Source organism: Lepisma saccharinum, chromosome 6 (assembly GCF_977018435.1).
Source record: "Lepisma saccharinum chromosome 6, izLepSacc3.1, whole genome shotgun sequence".
Taxonomy (NCBI): Eukaryota; Metazoa; Arthropoda; class Insecta; order Zygentoma; family Lepismatidae; genus Lepisma; species Lepisma saccharinum.
Window position 1 is genome coordinate 54,568,157 of NC_139234.1, and position 22,461 is coordinate 54,590,617.

The 22,461-nt window shown below is 36.7% G+C and overlaps 1 protein-coding gene across 1 annotated transcript in view; it reads right to left on the reverse strand.

Moving 5' to 3' along the window:
* The window catches only part of adp (WD and tetratricopeptide repeats 1), a 50,301-nt gene that overhangs the window by 19,844 nt on the left and 7,996 nt on the right, over positions 1 to 22,461 (reverse strand). The window contains exons 3-6 of the mRNA XM_083123945.1: positions 10,745 to 10,875; positions 6,613 to 6,724; positions 5,310 to 5,497; positions 3,288 to 3,489 (exon numbers count right to left, since the gene is read on the reverse strand). Coding sequence (XP_082980071.1) covers positions 3,288 to 3,489; positions 5,310 to 5,497; positions 6,613 to 6,724; positions 10,745 to 10,875 — 633 coding nt within the window. The remainder of the gene's footprint in view (positions 1 to 3,287; positions 3,490 to 5,309; positions 5,498 to 6,612; positions 6,725 to 10,744; positions 10,876 to 22,461) is intronic.

The window sequence follows — 22,461 nt, forward strand, 5'->3', positions numbered from 1 at the left end:
TAACAAAATGGTGCGAAATAAATTATCTTAATCTGAACATAGAAAAATGCTGCACGATGACATACTCGCGCAACAGAAAGCAAATTGAATTCAATTACAAAATAAATAACACAAAAATTAAAAGGGTTAACAAGATGAGAGATCTAGGAGTTACATTTGATTCAAAACTTACATTTGCAACACATGTTGACAGGGTCGTAAATGAGGCACACAGGAACGTAGGGTACGCAATTAGAATGAGTAAAGAGTTTATGAACAAAGAAATAATGAAAATAATATTTAACGCTTTAGTCCGAAGCAAAGTAGAATATGCAGCAGAAATATGGGCTCCTCAGGACAAAAAGTACACGTATAAAATAGAAATGCTAGTCTAAATTCGTAAGGTACGCCACTTATAAAGAAACAGGCATATATCCCCTATACGAATTATACACTTCCCTCTGTAAACACCACAACCTGCCTTCTCTCAGCAAAAGAAGGAAGATGCAATTGCTCTGTTTCTTATACAAAATCATGAACAATAATATTCAAGTGCAACATCATCTAGAACAGTGGTTTCCAACTTCAAAAGGTCCGAGGGCCAAAATTATATCCAGCAGTTGATTGGCAGGCTGCATTTTTTTTTGGGGGGGGGGATTAAAAATTACAAAAATTGTAAGTACTGAAATGAAAATGTAGTACTTTCGCATGACCTAAATTTCTAAAATGAGGCAATAAAAACAATGGAATCACAAATCAAAATTGTTTAATTACAATTTATTTCACAAAAACCCAATACTTATGGATGAATTGAAAGAAATGAAAAACACACCATACAAATAAGAATCCTTCATAGTAAGTGTTCAATGTGAAAATTGTGGTCGATGTGCTTCTTTTATTAAAGTTGGAATGTAAACTTCAATTTCTGTATTTGAAAGTCTCAGAATGTGAAGCAGTGAAGAATCTACCAGTCGGCCTCTGTAGCGGTTCTTGATGAACTTCATTGAAGAAAAAACTCTTTCACACGTGTATGTGCTGCCGAACATCGATGTCATTTTTTGTCCAAAACTATGAAGGTTTGCAACGCGTTCCTTTGAATGGTATTTGAAAATCTCTGGCCCCTTTTCTTGCCTTGCAAATCACACAATTCAAGTTTGAGAGAAGCTATTTTCATTTTCAATCTTACATTTTTTGGATATATTGCGCATTTCGATATTTGCACAAACTTGAACAATCAGTAGCAGTACAATCTGAGTTGGAACACTGGAAATTTCTTCGTACTTCGTGCGTAGTAAAACAGATCTCTAGCGCCACTCTGAAGTTTGTTTCTAAACACAAAGAGTGAATGAAGCATTCGCAGAAGCTGTGGAGTTCATTCCGCATAGCGAAGGGGTGGAATGTATAGTGTGAAGAGAAAGTTACGTCACTTTAGATTCTTCTGATGATCATTATTGACTGCCAAATCAATTCTACCTGTGATATTGTCTTTCTTCACAGACCTTTCGTTCCTTCAGTAAAAATAGAACGTATTTTAATAAAAATAAATAAAATTAATGTTTTTTGCAAACTGGCTTCGCGGGCCACAAAAAAGGGAACGGGGGGCCGCATGCAGCCCACGGGCCACCAGTTGGAAACCCCTGTTCTAGGACAAATACACATACGTGTTCCTATCTCCAAGACACGATCCAAAGGGGGCCTCTTTTACTGTAGTAACGGAAGGTAAAAAAGGTAAAGTGTTCCCCTGTACTTAGCACCATGCCATGAAGGCGTATACGGAGTGTGGGGGTAACGCCCCACACTTTCTTGATCCGGTCGTGAGTGGGGGTGATGTGATCAGCACCACGCCCCTGACCGCCTTTACTCCCCAGGTTTCCCCAGGTACCCATGTTATTCGACGCTGGGTGGGTGCCGTGGCCGCTTCCAACGTTAGAAAAGTTCCCGGATTTGAACCGGCCGGGGATCAAACCTGGGACCTTTAGCATGGTAGTCAGACGCGTTACCGACAGAAGATCGAACATTATAAATAAATCACCTATCAGGAGAATGTGTGAACTGTACAACAGATGTTCCGAAAGGGAACCAAAATTAGACATATTTCACATGCCTATTGGAACATTCAAAAAAGTTATTCAAGGAATGGAAGAATAAATGTCAACAATGTAAATATAAACGCAATTTTTGTAAATATATATTTCTTTCATAGTTTATACTCAATTACATATATGTACGTACTTTCTAGTGTGTCAATTATTTACAGGTCATTTATTACACACATAATTAATATATTTCTTTAATGTAAATAACTTCTATTATTGATTTATACTGTGTTTATTTTATTTCCATATTTTATGTAATTTGTAATATATTATATTAGTATCTTATATATATATTGTACATGGTGGTAAAGATCTGAAATACTGAGTGTAAAGATAAATATGTTGTGCATTGTACTTAATAATTGAAATCTTGTATTTATGTAGGCTATTTTTGTAGATAATAGTTAGATATTTTATTCCACTCTCTTCAATTAACATGTATTATTATAACTCGGTTTGTTAACGGTTGTATACACATATAATTTAGCGTTGACATGTTTTATGTTTATTTACATTTCTGCACAATAATATTTCTTACCAAACTGTAAATTTACAAACTCAAAGCAAGAAATGTAGAACACTGTAATTGGGCATTTGCCTGTTGTGTTTAATAATAAATAAATAAATTACTGGTGCTTTTCTGCAGTCTAATAATGACATGCAATATACGTACAATTTAAAACAACGATTTTTTATGTACGACTCTTGCGTCATTATGAATTCTTATATGGAAGTTAGAATGTGTTTTGCAGCAAAATGCCCAGATGTTCCTGTTCCACACAGATATAGTTTTCGAACAGAGTGAACAAATTTAGGGAAACAGAGTTTGATCTTGATAATAAGTGAAGGGTGTAACGGTGTATGCTTACTGAGGAGAAGCTAGATGACGTTAGAGCACAATTGGAATATACTCCTCAAAAATCCCCCTGGCACCTTGCACAAGAAACAGACATTTCTATGACTTCTAACTACCAAGCTACCAAGTTTTCAAACCCGAAGCTAATCACAACAGTGGGGATGAATAGTGATAATGTGTGATAAATGAAGGAACAATCCCAAACGCACATGGATGACACAAAACAATTCCTACAAGGATTATCCTGGCTGCATTTGTGTCTTCACAAAGGATCACCCCTACAATTTTTCAGAGTGTATAATTACATATTTCCTCTCCTTCAAGAATTAAACATACAATGCAACACAGATACCTACCTGTACAGATGTTGGCTTAATCAATCTTCTATCGTACAATCGGACATAGGGGTCATTTGCTCCAACTGCTAAATATTCTGGACGAAGTGGATTGATTGCAAGGCATTTGGCTTCAGCGTAACGTCCTAGGTGATTGGGCAGATTCACAAGGACATTATTGACTTCTGCAGAGCACGTGTGTGGAGTGCGAAGATCAAACTGCCTGTGGAATGAAACAAAGAATATACAACATATGAACACTACACTATATTTGCAGCTCTAAGAGTATAAACAAGTGCAATATGCAATTATCTGATATAATACTGCAGTGGGCGATCAACGAATAAGAGTTGCCAACACTTAAAAAATGTCCTGCACCGTGGCCGTCTGGTCTAAGGCATCATGTTTTGGCCTCCGGCTATGAAACGCATGTATTTTCAAGTCTCCTGGGAGAGCGTAACAACTTTTCTTCCAAGATTTCAGTCTGTGTATGAGACCAGTAACCACCCACCATTGTGAGGAAATTGAGGAGCTACGAATGAGTAGCACAACCGAGTCATGAAAACCTAGAATGATGACTGGGGGTTCATTGAAAACACGTCACCCCGTAACTGGTTTGATGAGTAATTGACAAGATGGCTGGGAACATTTTCCGTTGAGCAATGGAAGTAGATTTTAAAGTGTTTTTGGAAATGTGAGAACATGAAAGAAGTGCAGACGATGGCGGGCAGAATTTGATACTGCGTCACCGACACGTGTAACAATTACGAAGTTACGCGACAAGTTTGAGAGGGAAGGAACTGTGTGTGATCTGCGAGGGTGTGGCAGGAAGAAATCAGTATCGGACGAAAGAGGGATGGAAGCAGTGGTACAAACTTTCACAAGATCCCCCAAGAAGTCCATACAACAAATTCTGCCCGCCATTGTCTCTGCACTTCTTTCGTGTTCTCACATTTCCAAAAACACTTTAAAATCCACTTCCGTTGCTCAACGGAAAGGTTCCCAGCCATCTTGTCAATTACTTGTCACTACTGGCAACTGAACTGAAATTAAAGAAAAACAAATGAATGGCAACAATCACTAATCATGACAGATCCAGATACAACAAGTTCCATCAGGTTATCTGTAATACTTTCTCTGTTATTAACATTCAAATAGGGTAAACCCCTTTGTGGGACACTCGGTATATGTAACATAGTCAAGGTTTTCATTGGGGATGGAAAGTTGGGGGCACAAAAATCCACATCCCTGCCCAACTAAACAAAGTGTGATATGAAAAAAAAAAGGTTTTCTATGAATTGTATGACAGTAGATTATATACAGGAAAATCTGACTTTCCCTTTAACTTACAGAGCTCAGCCAGAGAGGTGGACAGAAAACTGCAATTTGCAATACTGAATTATAGCCTTCCCAGCATTAGAATTAGGAAAGAGGGAAAAAAAGACACAACAGCACGGAAAAAAAAGTCTGCAAAGGCTATTGATTTTTCAGGAATATCTCATCCCATTGTCAGGGTAAGAAGAGAGGATCAAAGTAAAAAATTGCAACACACAGTAATAATCTACAGTTGATGTAGGAAGTATATCAGTAGGCCAAGTGTCTGATCAAAAATTGAGCCATACATTTATCCCACATTAAAGAAAAGATATATTCGCCTAGTTAGGCATTCATGAAAAACTTCTATATGCTTTTCTCAGAAATGGCTAGCTACTGCACGCTATACCTTGGAATATCAATACCTACAGGATACCCTACAACTACATGAAGTCCCATCCCAAATTCAATTTCCCAAGTTGTGGCTTCCCCTTGTGACTTAAGATTCTGCTGTTCAGTCACCACATTTTATCCTAGTTATTAACGACGATAAAGGAGAGAACTAACACAAGCAACATGTAGCTACGACTTCAACCTGAAACCCAGGCTTTCAGGCACATCATGCTAATCTGTCTCGCACAGAGAACCTTTAATAAACATGCACATTAAAGAAAGAAGTGCACCTGAGTTATCAAGTTATTTCAAGAGTAACAAAATGGGAAAACGTACATTACGGTCCCATCTTCTGCAGCACTCCAAAACATATATGGCACATTTGGAGCAGTGGCAAGTCGCTTCACTCTACCATTGTGACAACTACAGACATGAGTTGTCTCGCCTAGATTAACATCATGGATCCTTATTTTGCTATCGCCTGCACCAGTCATTACAGTGTTGTCATTCGACTTGGGCAAAAACTGCAAAGCAAAAAGGAGTAGGTTGAAAAGCTTGTAAATGAAAATTATGGAAATTAATTTCCCCCTTTCTGTGTGTACAGCAGACTTTACACAAGCTCTGTTCTAAAGTGAGAAATGTATTCAATCATAATAATTTTCATTGAACATTACCGGGATTTTACCAACATGTACATTAACCTGTTAACAAGAAGTTCATCTGGAAATTTGGTTTATCCTAAATGATTTTTAGTAAATTCCACAAATACACAAAAACAATTTTTCATCACAGTCATCAGTATTTAATAGTGTACATAAATAATTTCACATGATATATACTGCACTATATATTATGTATGTGTTAGTGTATCAATACTCAAAAGGAGAGAGCGGGTGGCCTTCCCAATGGTTGATTGAGTTGGTGTTTGAAGTCCACTTTATGCACAGTAAGGCTAATCGGGACTGGACCTACAGTTTAAAGTGGGATCGGAACCAATATGTGCCTCCACCAGGTAACGAACCTGGGACCCCTTGATTACAAGGCGAAGAAGCACCACTGCACCATAGGGGAAGCCTTCCCAATGGTAAAGTGGTAACGTCATCACCTTGTAATCCAGGAGTTACAGGTTCAGTACCTGGTAGAGGCCTAAAGTGGACTTAAACAAGAATTCGAAACAACCAAACAATACTAAAAATGGTCAAAAATTGTTATATCTTTATAACAGTAATTACACTACAAACAATGCTACAATGTAGTTTATTGCATCATGTTCACATTATTTTCTTAATGTACAGTTTATACTTAATGCAACATATTTTGGATTATTTGAAATTGGCACAGTTCCATTAAATTTGGATGAATGGTTTTTAGTGTATAAGCAACATGGACAAGTTATTAGCCTTGCATTATTATAAACAAGTCTACTTACGTCTTGTAAATTTTTAACACTATGCTAATCAGGACTGGACCTGCCGTTCAAAATTGGATAAAAACCACTGTACAATGTTCCTCCACCAGGAGACAAACCTGAGACCATTGAATTACAATATTAACCCCACTACTTGTGTGGAACACTGTCATACCAATAAAATAGTATGGAAATATGAAATATTAAGTAATTCAAACAAATGAGGCATACCTTGACTGAAAATATATTTCCATGATGGCCCGTTTGTATAGTCCTAAGCTTTTTATGCCTAAAAGGATCCCAAAGAATGACTTGCACATCATCAGATGCAGATGCCAATATCCTATAATGTAAAAATCAACAGAAAGTAATTAGATACATGAAAAAACAACTGAAATCCTGATTCCTTTATGTATGCATGCATGCACGTGTGATGATATTTTGTATCAATTATTTAAATTAAAAGTTCAGGATTTCAGGAATACTTTCTCAAGATTTATATCACACATGCTCACTGAAATCGAAAATTTCCTAATCCATTAACATAAAATTCCAGCAAATGCAAATTTTCCAAACCACATTAACCATTTGTACTTTGGCAATACAGGGTGATCTGTTCGAGATGCGAGAAAAGTAAACCATAGTCCAAAAGAAAGTAATGTATCCCTTAGCAGTTTCTTTGACTATGAGTGGGAAGGATGCCCGCAGCATGTAGGGTGGATTAAGGGATTATAGTCAGTTCAGCTATGTGGCACTACTAACGCATGAGAGACATATACAGTAGTCATGCTGCAACAACAAGCACAGTACATCATATGGTATGTGAAATTTCCCACTGTTACAATAACCCAGAGAGGATTTTGATGCCAGTACAACTGTCACCCCAGATACTATAGAATAAAGCTCACATCCACCTTTGCACAGATCAATCAGGAAATGTTGCATGCCACATGGTCCAACTTCTCAGTAGAATATATATATCATGCTGCTTATGCTTCAGTGTCGGTGACAAAGTGTTAATGATATTTTGCTATCCCTCATCCTTATGCACAAACCAGTCAGTATCAAAGATATAGTACAAGCACTGTACGGCGAATGGTAGATGCTTCTTTTCGAGGTACGGTCCCCAAATCACTAATACAAGCTCTGCTTTTCGTAGCTTTTCGCTTTGTCAAAAACAGCTGAGCCAAGCAGAAAGCAGACACTACTACAGAAGGGTCTCCCTTATTGCACAATGCTAGGACAACCTTGCTTTCTGACATCAGAAGAGGAATGCCTGTTGTTAAGTTAGGTCTGTTAGGTTTGGTTCTCTTAGCATAAATACAGCTAAGATAACTAAACCTAAAAAAGCCTAACCTAACAACTTAGGCATTTAGTCTAAAATGAAAGTCTTCCCTGGTGACATCAGAACACAACTTTGTCCTAGCTTTGTGCAATAAGGGAGACCCGTCGAGGTTCAGGGGTTAAGACAAACATGGTGTCCCGGCACTGGACAGTGCTGGAATTTGGAGAACAGCTGGCTGTTTCTGCCTCATGCCTCACTCATATCAAATTACAACGTTAGTGTTGACAACTACCGAATAATTTACACAATATTTATTGTGTGTTTCCATACAAAGAAATTCAATAACTGATGTTTTTTCGATAAAACGTAGGTAAAAAAGCATTGAAACTCTCTTCTTAGACCTGCAAATATCAAAAACGTTAAGTCCTAAATGCTATCAAACTTGAAATATTATTTTTATTAATATGATACATTATTAAAATAGAACCGGGGCATTTATTTATCATATATTATTCCAAAGCTTAATACAATTTTCAGCTTCAGGTTGTTACTAACCTGGTCCCCCACACTTTACCTCCGCACTCGAGGTTTGATGCACTTCGTACTCGGCTCAGATTTGTCTAGGGGTATCTTTCTTTGTACAACAATGCACGTGGGTTGCTACAAGTCAACATAATTTTATAATTAACTACAAGAGACAATGGATAACCTTTGCGAAACCTTATTGCTATAGGGGATAAATTACCTTGTCCAGCATCTGTGAAATTAAAAACTGAAATTTTGGATATTTTCTATAGTTTAATTAACGTAAAATTTGAAGTATTTACAAGTCGTATCCGAACGTTCATTTCTCTAATTATCGGGCCAAAACTCTAATTTTTGATGTTGGAATCTCTATTGTTTGTACCTGGATGCTTTACATTTCATGAATTACATCAGGAGTACACTTGTCACAAGGTAGACTTGCGTTACTCCAAGAAATGTCTTAACAGGCACGAGGTCGCCCGACGTGTACATTTCTCAACCTCCACGGTGACAAGGCACTAGGCTGCCCGGCGCACCGTAATTACTTCAAAATAACATCCAGTACAAACTACCTTTTTACCTGTAAATTGGACACCAAGGCACTAGCTTGCCCGGCAATCCAATCTCTTACAGCATCCGTTTTGGGAGACCTGTCCTCCGGTCCTAGCTGACCGAAGCAAAAACAGCCTCTCCCTTCCAAGTCTCAGTTCCAACAGCCGACCTCCCCCTCGAGATCTGGGAGTTTATATATGTTTGGTTGGCGTCTGTTGCCAACGGCCCTTCTTTCAAAATTTTTAATCTTTAAGAGCTAAACTGCCCGCCTTTTCCTCGAACGTTCGAAACACAAAGAAAGAACAGAGAGATACATGGTATTTATCCATGGAATAGTGCGAACCTAAAAATGCATAATAAATTGATTTACACTAATCACACATACACTTGATTACCCAATTTAATTAACATATTAATAAATATTTCAATAAGAAAAAAAAACACTGTTGCCCTGACACGGGGGCACGGTAACAAGGTCACTTCTCTTACTTTTCCACAAACAATAATTTTTACAACGAGGTTGGCATCACTTTTCAGTTAGCCATGGGACATATTCCATTTGTGTGGGAAGAACGCATGGTTGAACTGAGTGTTTCCTTTGTTTGGTGTGTTGTGAATTTACAAAAAGAAACATTCATATTTCAAATTTTGTACGGGAAGCTGTAAGTAATAGCAAGTATTTTAATATATCAATAACGTGACCAAGGATTTTGAAATAAGATGCATGGCCGTTGGCAGAGCTGTTGGGGGATATATTATTATTATTATTATTAAAATGCCCTTTCTTTCCTAGAAAAACTGGGGCAATGGGCAATATAATTTATTTACACAATCTCCCTCCCCCTGCCCTTTTTGGAGTACTGCATTGCTTGCCTTCTTCTTAAGACCATGCTTTGCCACTGACACCAGTAATTGGTATTTGTGACAGTGTTAATTATATTTTGGTATCCCTCCTACTGATGTACACACCAGTAACTGTTAATAAAGTGCATTTTTTTTCACAATATTTTTGTTTCTTTTTGATATCTCAAATGGATTACACTGTATATTTCTTATTTTCTATGACTTTTCTGCAATTTTTGGTAAGGATGAATGATGATTTGATGAAGAGAGGCTCATGAAGGAATACTTATGACTCACTGGGATTTGAACCAGGAACCCTCGATGGAGGAATGGTTGGCAGACAACTGATTGTAAGCACTTAACTAACATCCTGTATGGAATGACAACGATCTATTTTCCTTTGGATGCTTGGACTAGACAGCTTTTGACCAGATGCCGTATCTCATAGCCACAAGTATAGATAAAATTGGTTGTTTCAGATATCCTCTTGTGAATGATGAACACGATTAACACTTTCAACTGTAAGTTCCATAAGTGACAAAAACAACTAGAACACCCATTTTCAAATGAATTATGAAACAACCAACAATATTTACAACCTATTATTACCCACATGGATTTATAGAAGACCACACTTTCAGAAGAAGACTAAATGCCACATAATCGTCACACCTTGCTGTTTCAGTTCATAAATTGGTTTATAACTTTTCATCGTGTAATCGTCGCATCAGATAATGAAACCAATGATAGCAGCATAGAATCTTCGGATGCAAAATATTAAATTTGGAAGTCTGTTCTTTGCAATAATGTAGTAAATTTATTGAAGTACTATATTTCGACTATATTGTACAAATCAATAACAACTAATGCATTAAAGTTTCTTTCAAACCGGAAAAATGTTTGCCAAACTGTCACAAAGAAATTATTTGCATCGTTTGGACTATTCAATTTTAATGTATATTCACAAATATTCTGTGCACCCTAATGTTGCACCAAAAACAGTTAAGTAATAAAATACTTTTTAAGTAGCGGCAATACCAATGCATTTTTTTTAAAGACAGCAGCTTCACATTTTGGTCGCACCCAACTTTTTTTTTTAAAAAAAAAGGCATAAAATAAGCAACGATTATCCAGTGAAATACGGTAGGTTTTACTCACATTCCCGTTTCATTCCACTCTAAACAATTAACACAACCCATGTGGCCCTCAAGCTCCTTCTCCAACCCAAGGCGATTCACAAAATCTTCAGTCACGTGTAATTTGTGTTGAAGATGGCAGGCTATCTTATCCTGAAAAGAAAGATTAGTAATGAGGAAGCATGTTTGTGGTGTAGTGGATTTAAAATTATATACATGGAGTGATATTCTTTCTTAACTATAGCTCTTTTCAGTTGTTACGGCGTGCGCTCTAGAAGCTGGCAGGGGAAGTGGAGAGCGGGGAAACGACCTATCCAGCGCAACAACACAGGCCGGTTAGAGAGAGAGACTGCAGCATTGCCAGAGTAGCGGGAAAGGTGAGTTGAAATCGAAAGAACCATGAAATACACACGTCCCATTGTTCACATATGGCCTGATAATGCGTATTATCCCCATCTTGTGGTCAATAGAATACCGATAAGTGTATGATATCAAGTGTATATGTTGTAGGCATTCTTTCCAACTGTACCGAATGGTAGCTAGCATTGTCCATTACAATCACTGCGTCTTTGATGTTCCTTTCGTCAAACGTATCTAAAAACTGCAAAAACCACTGAAAACTAATTTAAATTCCTGTAGAAAACCAGTGTGAATAGAACCTACGTGACAAACAATAATGCACCCACCTTTACCCACGGGCACTTTTAAACCCCCTGTACCCTCTTCATTTTGCCAGATTTTCGTTGGAGCGTAATTCTGATCTATGTACGTTTCATCTAAATGAAATACCTATATAGGGCAAAGGTTCCTTATTTTTTAGAAGATGCATTTTTCGCAAAAACGTTACTCTGGCTGTAACTATATCGGCTCTCTCCATCAGAAATCGTCTCCGTCATTGCTCTTTTTGTACTTGAACCCCCCATATACTTCAGTATCCTCCACAACGACGAAACTCCCCACTGAAAGCTTATTTGTGTATGCAAATCAACGAAAACTTGTTCAGTGTTGGATATTCACCCTTTACATAATACCCGAGGATAATTCTTCTTGTTATATCTTTATCGCAACCGTCGATTGCCTTTGTGATACTGTTCCTTTTGATTCGTTTGAACAGTGATTCAAATGACGTGGAACCCGACGCCTCAAGACTGTCTTTGCCTTCCCTAACAATATGCTGCACAGTTCGCGTTACTCCACAAGCTTCCGATACTCTCTGTTGCACTTTGTGCACACTTATCAAGGGACCACTGTTTTCTGCTTCCTTTTGAAAGTATTCATGAATCCTACTGATTATTTTCCTGCCTTGGCTACGAACTACCTCCTTCCTGTTCGCCATCGTACGATACTTACTGCGTTGATAAACACAAAGCTCCCAATGGAACAACGAGAGTACAAATAAATGTCACATCACATGCCACATACACGTTTATCGAATAAACAATGTAGTTAGGCAATACACGACGCGACAACAATTACTCCCACGTATGTTATTCATACATTCCACTCATAACAAACAGGAATCAACACTGGGGCAAAAGACCATCAGCAATGCTGTGAACTGGCAACACAGCAACGTGCAGAACGAAGTTAGCGCTGCAGCTTCCTCCCGCAACTGCGTAACTCTCGGCTCCACCGCTAGGTGGTCTGTTCTCTGGTTGGTCAGCGGCATGTTCCCCGCTCCCCACTTCCCCTGCCAGCTTCTAGAGCACACGACGTAAGAACTGAAAAGAGCTATAACTCATACGAATGGGAACTATGTAGAAGTTCACATTAACATAGTAGAAGTTCACATTTAACATTTCGCTCATGCACTAACAGAAACTGCATTGTAAATCTTGAGGTGCAGAAACTGGCCCGGGCACTTGCCCAAGAGTCCATACCATACAAAAGTAATTGTCTGCTTACTGTTTATTATGAGTTTATAGGATGCTAAAAAACTACTCTCCGTGGGGAGCCCTCGAAGAGCCACGGCCTGCCAGAGTGGCTTTTCATTGGGTGACATGTGGTCAGCGCATCGAATCCCACCGCCACTGTTTTTTCTGGTTTTCGTGAACGGAGCCCGCTACTTCTTGAAGTAGCTTCCCAAGTGACCTCACGATGCTGGGTCAACACCAAAATTTTGGGGCACGCACCGGAAATCGAACCTGGGACTGCTCGCACCAAAGGCAAGAGCGCTAACCACTTGGCTATAGGATGCTTGGTGCCTCCAATTAAGTACCTTATCCGATTTTTTATAGTTTTTAATAATTCTGATTTTTTATGTATTGCTTTGACATATTTACAATTTTCCAAAATTAATAAAATCATATTCAAAACAAAGTGTTATATAAAAATAGTGTTCATACATTTCAATCAAAATTAGTTAATGTCCACCATTCGTTTATGAAATCACCAAGCGAAAATATTATGTGAAATTAATCCAGCAGCATAAAAATTCAATAAGAAGTAAACACACAAGAGAATTGTGATAATGTTGTGGATATGATTAAAAATTACCACTATGACATAAAATAATAGTTTGATGTTGAACACATCCAGTTTTGAATTAAATATAATAAACATCATAACAGTGCATCCGAATCTATAAGAAACACTAATTTAGAAACTTTTAATAACCTCCCCTAATTCTTGGTTTTAACCTTCAACATGTTCTGCACTTAATAATTAATAATAAAATAATAATTTTTCTTTATTAAGCGGGCGAGGTTCAGCTCTGTCACCTAACCCTTGTCAATATCATGACACATATAAGATAAGATAAACTGTGTATGGGACAGTAAGCTAAATGCAAAATAATACACATACAGATAGAAAAAATACACAAAAATTAGATGCATACAAAAAAAAAAGTGTAACTACAAATACAAAAGATAACAGTAATAACAATACAATTCCATATGGTAAGTGGTTTGATACCTTCAGTGTGTGCCCCAACTCTGTCATTGTTCCATTAATAGCAGATCTTTTACTTTACCTTTGAAATTTAAGGAGTTGTTATATTTGTGATGTTCGCAGGCAATGCATTCCATGCTTTGGGAGCCGAAAAGAAGAAAGATGATTTGAAGGGCTCGGGTGTAAAACATGGTAAGTGACAAAATGCAGGTTTCGAGATATTGAAAGTTGATGTTTCAAAAAAATCTGATTTACAAATTAAAATATATTTCTAAATTATTTACAGCAAATATGATTCACTTGTATGTTTACTATCATACAAACATGATATTCCATCCGAATTATTTTTTTCAGCGGTGCTACATGCAATTTGTTTGAGGGTTGTTCAAGGAATTGTTGTAGTTACCATGTTTCACTTGCAACAATATTATCAAAATGAGTGAACTTGTGATGTCAGTTCAATAATAATATTTTGAAATTAGACTTTTTATAGCAACCATAACAATTTGTAACACAAAAATGAAAGCCTTTAATAATAATAATTTTATTCAATAAACAATAACCTGAGCTACTTGTTGTAACAGGTTTTTGCTTTCCTATGTCTATGACTGAAATGAACACCATTAGAAAAGTAGATTTCATTGTTTTATTACGTTAGTATTTAAAAATTATAACTTCCTTATATCTATATGGAGATCAATATTCGTAAAATAATGTTTATATATAAGCGATTTTTCAGCTTAACATATCTACTTCACACACACAGAGGCTCTATTCATTACCTCAGCATGCCAAGCAGAATGCGATTCACAAGCCTCTCGATACAAAGCTGTGGTACGTAGATTATTTAAATTCCATACAATGGCAATGTTAGATTTTTGTGATTCAATAAGCAATTTATACATAAAATAGGGATGGACTCTTTTTTTTCGAAATATGAAAATCTAAAAATCATTTTTTCGAAAATGAAAAGTGGAAGTACGAAAAAAAATTTGAAAAACAAAAAAGCAAAAAAACTATTTCTTTTTTAAAAAAATGAGAAACTATTTCTTTTCGAAAAACGATTTTTTTTCTTCAAAAAACGAAAACCTAATAGGAATTGCGTTATGATGCCAGAGGTCCTGGGTTCGAATCCTGGGCATGGATGTTTTTGAGTGCTTATTCATAAATTTCATCATATCATCACTCATCTCCATCTTCGCAAATAAGCCAAAAGTGACACAAGATGCGAAGTAAAATAAAGCAACTCAATGAAGAGACAATTATGACCTTTCTGTTGTATTTTTCTTTAACTTGACATGTTTGTAAAGAATGATTTCAAATGTACACAGGGCTTAAGTTTTTAATAGTTTTCACTGATATTTAGCTCTTATGGATTAAAACAGTTATAATTTCGAACCAAGAAGAAGACATATTTGCAATATAAACAATAAAATAATTTGCTTTCAACAAAGTCACACATATCATAAATATGAAAGTTAATTAAATTACAAATACATTATTAGCTCCACTATAAAAATATTATAACTTTTAAAATGCGCATTACAGATTTAAGAAAGAAATGTTTTATAAAATAAACTAAACTGTTCCAAATAATTGATATGATTCAGATCAAATTGCATATTCTTTAAGAGCAATACATTTTTGACATTGCTTGTAAGGCATGGTATCTTAAAGCAGCCTTAAATGCGCATACCCAATTAAAAATCAAACGAATTTCTATGTGACTACAGTTATTTATATCTATCTTTTAGAAGAAAAGCATGTGCTTCTCTACTAGATCGCAGTTCACATCCAGGTACGAAGGTAAAATTTAATTCGAAACTGCCATTATGAGCACTGCTGCATGTAAACAATGGTATCTACAGTAGATACCATGTTTTACATGAAAGAGAGTGTACTGTACGAGGCCATGCACAGTTTTAGTCGCACTTTTGACTGGCAACCTTTTCATTCTCCTCATTCTTAGTTGGTGGTACATATTCCGGGTCATTATGGGAATCATATACACTTTCTAACTCGTTCTCATTTTCGCGAACTTTCTGAGACACGTTGCAATTCAGTAACAGCCGTTTCGCTGCCATCTTTGCTACTTAACATACCTTACATGAAACAACTGGTAGATACCATAACTTTCAACACGTCTCTCTCTGTCATCTGTTGATGAAACGAAACACTTCGAGTACACGATGCACATTGTAACTTCAAAATGTCACTTATCATGTTTTACACCTGAGCCCTTCATTTATAGGCCATGGTAGAATGATGGGGCAAATCAAAATTGTTCCGCTTATGGGTAACACATAGCCGTAGGCAGGAAAAATTTTCGTGGGGGGGGGGGTTCATTCATAATTGTTCCCATGGGTGTCGCCAGAAATTTGAATTATAGAAATAACAACAATAATTATACAATAATTAAAATTTCATAATAATAAAACAATTTTATTCCATAATATAATTATCATTATTATTATTATATCCATAAGCGTGCTTACTAAATCCAGCAGATGAGTGAATATCCAGCACAAGTTTTTTTTAACGTTTCATAGAGTGTGTACTGAAATGCACAATGATTATACTTTTTTTATTAAACTTTAGGTAACTTCAAGAAAAAGCTGTAAAAGTTAGATGGAAATTTTAGTCATAAAGTTTTTCTTGTTTGACCTTAAAACTTAAATTTTTGGAATTTTGAAAAGTATGGAACCAGTTATTCTTTTTAAAAACAGCCTGGTGCATGGATTTTAACCTCAATCACGAACGTAATGTGCTAAGAAACTGGAGACCCTAGGTTTGAACTCCTATCAAGGGGGATTTTAGACTTTTTCGGACAGGGAATTAAAGGGAATTTTGGGACAATCATAAGGGAATTCTCAGTCTATATTCCTTGTGACTGAAAATTGAGGGGTCGCAGGTGGGCTACAATTCCGAGAATAAATCCTGTTTCACTCAAGTTTCAGAATTCCAAATGTATGAAAATTCTGGCTCGATCGTTTCAACATTGTCTCCTTGTATTTTTGTGATGCTTCGAAAAAAAAATTGAAAATGAGTTACAGATTTTTGTTTCTGAACTTCCATTAATCCAACATATCAGAAGTTTCCAGGGGGGGGGGGGGGTTGAACCCTAGAAACTCCCCCTCTAAATACCGTCATGGGGTAACATATTGATGGATTTTCCTACGGGAATACATTTTCTCGAACAGGTACTGCGGTTTATCTTCTGTCAGTATGCAGTGGATGAAACAGAGATAGTGCAACTTCCTTCTGTTTGCCATGGTAAAAACCTGATTATTATTTAAAAATGGAAGAATATGATCAGACTATTTTACTTGAAAAATGTATCTGAACCATGGATTTTGCACAATTTGTATTTTTTTGCTGAGCTTTTGCGAGAGTTGAGGGACGTAAACATTATCACAATAGTCAAACAATGGGTAGATTAGTGCTTGGAGGAGCCTTAGCTTGCATTACGCAGGGAGGATGTCTCGCAAACGATTTGGATTCCTGAGTGTTCCATAAGATTTCCTACATTGCATCTTTCCATACTCTGTCCAATCCAAAATGTCAGACCAAGATTTTTGGCAGTGTTATTCCTGACAATCGACAAATTGTTTATTTTGAGCATGATCTTAATATTTCTAATTAACAGCCTTGAATAATTAGAACCAATGATCATGAATGTGAATTTTTCTGGATTTATTTTAAGACCGTTAGATACACACCAGTTAATGACGATGTTCAAGTCAGAATTAAGTGATTGAAGCTTATGTTCCAATGAAGCTTAATGACCTGAGAAGTATAACTGGGTATCGTCTGCATAAAAAATGTGGCGTGAAGAATTTTTTGACTTGTTGCAAATCTGCAGTGTAAAGGGTGAACAGGAGGCAGCCTAATACCGATTCTTGTGGCACGTCTGCTTTTAGCATTATAGGATGAGACACATGAGATGGTGAATTATGTAATATGACCCTTTGACCTATGTTAAATAGATATGAGTGAAACCAGTTTATTCTTGAAGGACAAAACTTGTAATATTTGAGTTTAGCTAATAATAAATCATGCTGCACTGTGCCAAAAGCCTTACTGAAATCCAGAAGTACTAAAATAGTGACTTGCTGTTTATCAATGGCGTAGAGAATATCATCCACTACATTAGCAAGTGCAGTGGCTGTGCTGTGTTTCTCACAGAATCCGGATTGCAGCAGGGCAGTAAATTATTTGTGTTAAAATAGTTTAACGTCTGTGAATGCACTATTTTCTCGAGTACTTTGACTGTAAAAAGACTGATAGGCCTAAAGTAATTATAAGAAGTGGCAATCTGCTGTTTCTGAAGTGGCAGAATTTGTACTTCTCTCCACATTTCAGGAAAGGTGCCACTGGATAGATGTGCATCAGCAGAGATAATACACAAGGCAAAGAAAGTATGAGCAATTTAGTGCTGATACCATCTACTCTGAAACTATTTAAGCATATGGAAGAGGAATTTCAGATTCATTGCAAATTTTACCAAAATGGGCATTAACAGCATCTAAATCTTCAGTGGTACTTATGAGCGAGGATGTATTATCATGAGACTTTTTAACAATACCCAATTGTTTCAACTCATTCCATGTTTCTCTCCGGATTAAATTTTTTCCACTAAACTTGAAGAAAAATAAGATTTCTCTTCTTGTCTTGTAACAGCAGTTGTAAAGTTCCAGAGTTCTTTATATTGTTGCCAGTTGCTTGGATTGTTCGAACGTTTGAACTTTCGTAGAGCGTTATCTCCGATTTGCTAAACAATTTAACATTACTGGTGATCCACGGTGCATTTTTCTTATTGTGTTTTACGATTTTTAGAACTGGGTGTGTGTCAAAAACATTTTGTATATTTGAGGTCCAAAACTCCCCTTTATAAAAAACATTATCAAGCTTTGACCAATCTACATCAGTTATATCTTTTGCAAACACGTCTTCCTTGAAGGTATTCAAATTTCTACAATAAATGTAACTCACGTGAGGTTCCAGTTTCTGTAACAAAAAAGCAGCGTATTATTTTTTTCGGTGATACAGGTCGGTTTATTAACTATTTGCATTAGTCCAAATGAATCAAAAATCGATCTGAAAAATCGTATTTCTGGTTTATTTGGAGTGAGATAATCCCAATTTACATGTCCTAACAGGAAGAGATTATTCACTAGCGGAAATATTTCAAATATTAAGTCTTTGAACAATGTAAGCTTTGTGTATGGGACATTGGGTGGTCTGTATATGGAACATACACCAAACTGTTTCCTTGTGTAGTTCAGAATGAAAGGTAATGTTTCGACGCCTTCAGTATTTACTTTCGTCTCTATTGTTCGAACAGTTAAGTTAGATTTATGAAAAACTACAATTCCGCTAGTTTTTCTTGGCTCTATTTTTTGTTACCATTTCATAACCCTCTATACTAATAAGAGATAATAATATCAATAATGCCGGCCCCTGGGGCAGAGTGGCTAGCACATCATACTACGAAGCCAGGGGTCCTGGGTTTGAATCCCAGCCTGTGTATGGATGTTTGTGAGTGTCCATTCATCAATTTCATCATATCATTACTCATCCCCATCTTCGCAAATTAGCCAAAAGAGGCACAAAAGTGAAGTGAAAAAAGGAAATCAATCATTTTTCTTGTAAGTACGTATTGTAATAACAGTAGACTACAAGAGAAATAATCAATCAATATCAAATATGCAAATTAATTGTATATTTATTGTAATAATGTTTACATAATAATGTTTTAAGGGACAAAAAGCTATGTTTTCTTTTTCAGACTGCTGAAAAATGTTGGTTATAGACCCCACATATACTGTATGCCCCAGGCCTTGCACCTGCCTGCACCACCCTGACTGCCAACTAATATTTATGGCTTAAAATCACCATTGTCAGTCTTAAGTTTCTTTCCAATAACTTAGCTCAACATTTGAAAATAAGAGATGCAAAGTCTGCAAATGACTACAAGTGCCGTTTGCACCCTTCAAAGTGCAATGGGGATCTATGAGGCCCAGTATGCTCTAAAGAATGCAATACTTTATATTTCATATCGTTGGGGAAGATTAAGATCATGGCAAAGTTCCAACTAGTGTATTTAATCTACTTCCTTGGTTAAACCATCTTATAGATGAACAGAATGGAAAAGAATATTTCAAATTACAAATTTAGGCCTCTTTTGTGGAAGTTGTTGCTTTATTGTGGGCACAAAATTTACAATAACAATGCTTCTGAAAAGGGGGAAAAAATTAAAATACCAAATCACAGATGTAGACAAATACAGGGTGCCTGAATATTCAAATTCAGTTCCGAAAAAATACTTTGTTAATATTTCGACTTCCCTTATGGAAATGGAAATGTCCATATCATGTGCATCATTAAATCAGAATAATAAACAGGTTATTGGGGTCATCCCATGCCAATTCAACCAATTTTAAAATAATCAGTTGCTTGACCATATTAGAAAAATTTCATTTTTAGTACATACGTTTGTACATATCAAAACCAATATTCAAAAAAAAATATTGTCTTTAGTTCTCCTGAGGCGATGATTTTTTCCAACACGACACATGGCTTTCTTTTGCTCATGTAGCAGTTTATGGAAACCTTAATATCTCAAAAACCATTAGAGCTAGAGACCTGAAATAAAATTAATTTTGTGCTAATGAAGCGTACTTTCTATGATATTCAAGTACCGGGTGTCCGAGAAGTCTTTGTTTGAAAACAAAAATTAACTGTATCCGCTATATGCAACATAGACATGAAAAAAAGGTACCAAAATGTTCGGAAACTATTTAAGTTTATTTTGTTTCAGGTTTCTGTAACGTTGCGGTAGTGTAGCAGTGCCAGTGTCCAGCAAACCGGAAATGTACACAAATCAGGAAAAAGCTGAGTGTGTCCTGTGGTTTCACGAGAGCAGGTCACAAAAAACAGTGCAGAGACAGTTTCAAACATCGTACGGAAAGGTGCCGCCCGATGGTAGGAGCATTAAGTCGTGGTATGACAAATTCAAGACCACAGGATCTGTTGCTGACGGACCGAGAAGTGGCCGACCATCAACCTCAGACGAAAGGGTGGAAGATGTCAGAGTGGCTTTTGTGCGCAGTCCGAAGAAATCCGTGTGTACGGCCTCACATGAATTACAGATGCCAAAAAGTTCTGTTCATGATGTGTTACACAAACGTTTACTCGTTTACTGTTTCGTGCGTACAAAGTGCAAATCCTGCAGGCTTTGTTGCCCAATGACGGCAAACGTCGGTATAACTTTGCGGTGAAAATGTTATCACACATTGATGTGATAATGGCTATCTGGAACATGTTGCTTTTTCAGACGAGGCGGTCTTTCATGTCAGTGGTTTAGTGAATAGACACAACATGCGTATCTGGGGTAAAGAGCCCCCTCATGAGGTGAGGGAGTTGACCATGGGCAGCCCGAAGGTGAATGTTTGGTGCACGCTGCTGCATGACAGAATAATCGGACCATTCTTTTTCTGTGAGGACACCATAACATCTGGAGTGTATCTCAATATGTTGCAATTGTTTGCTGTTCCTCAATTGCTAGAATATCACCCAGATGTTATCTTTCAACAAGACGGTGCACCGCCACATTGGAGTCTGGACGTTCGTTCCTACCTTGATCAGACATTTCCTGGAAAATGGATTGGTCGAGATGGACCAACAGCGTGGCCTGCACGATCTCCAGACATAACCCCTTTAGATTTTTTTTCTATGGGGTTATGTGAAAGACAATGTCTACAGAACTCCTGTATCCGATCTTGCAACTCTGCGACAACGGATAACCCAAGTCATCACATCAATCCCTCCTGTGATGTTGGCTAATGCATGGCGAGAAGTTGAATTTCGACTAGATGTACTCCGTTCTACCAAGGGTGCTCACGTGGAGATTTATTGATTTCTTTCCTATTGCCAATAAAACTTGAATAGTTTCCGAACATTTTGGTACCATTTTTTAATGTCTATGTTGCATATAACGGATACAGTTAATTTTTGTTTTCATACAAAGACTTCTCAGACACCCGGTATGTCTTGCTCAAAATTGCATGCTAAGAACAAAAATTACGGTGGAAACTTGGGTAACAATAGTTATAAAATTGGATTTTTAAGCCGATTTTTATAATGAAAGGGTTTAGTCTAATGCTTGACTTTTTTCATGTGTAGACCTACCTGCAGGGTGTCTGCAAATAAAATATCAGTGCTTAGAAATGCAACACATTTTTCAGCATGGGCTTAAAAATGTCCATTGATGGAAATTTGACATTTTTCAGAGATAGATATCTCATATGGATCCTCTTGAAAAATTCTGAAATTTGGCACAAAGGAAGCCCTTCATGAACCTAACTCACAGTAAAAATCTCAATTTTTAGACTCAATTCGTTTGGTCAACATGAGGTAGTGTATGTGACATAATTTGTGACATTGTCATGCAAGGTTATGCTAGGATTTTAATACTTGACATACAAGAAATTGAAATTACAAGGTATGTCATTGCAAAATGTTTGATTCATGTCCAATTGGTTGTCAGCTCCAGTTTCCTACTCATTCCCTTTGTCAAATCATGCAGAATTTTTTGTTCTTCCACGAAGTTCCTTAATGATCAGAAACCCCCAATCATCACATATATTATTTCTTGACCAAGTGGTAGGAATCAAACTGATGATTCTGATCTACTCACCATTAATTAATTTTTGCTAATTTACATTTTTCTTTTTAACATTTCAATTAAATGATTGTACTGTCCATGCAAAGTATTGTCACACTTGCCTTCTTTTTCTTCAGTTCTAATGCTTTCTGGAAAACAACGCCCCACACTTTCTTGATCCG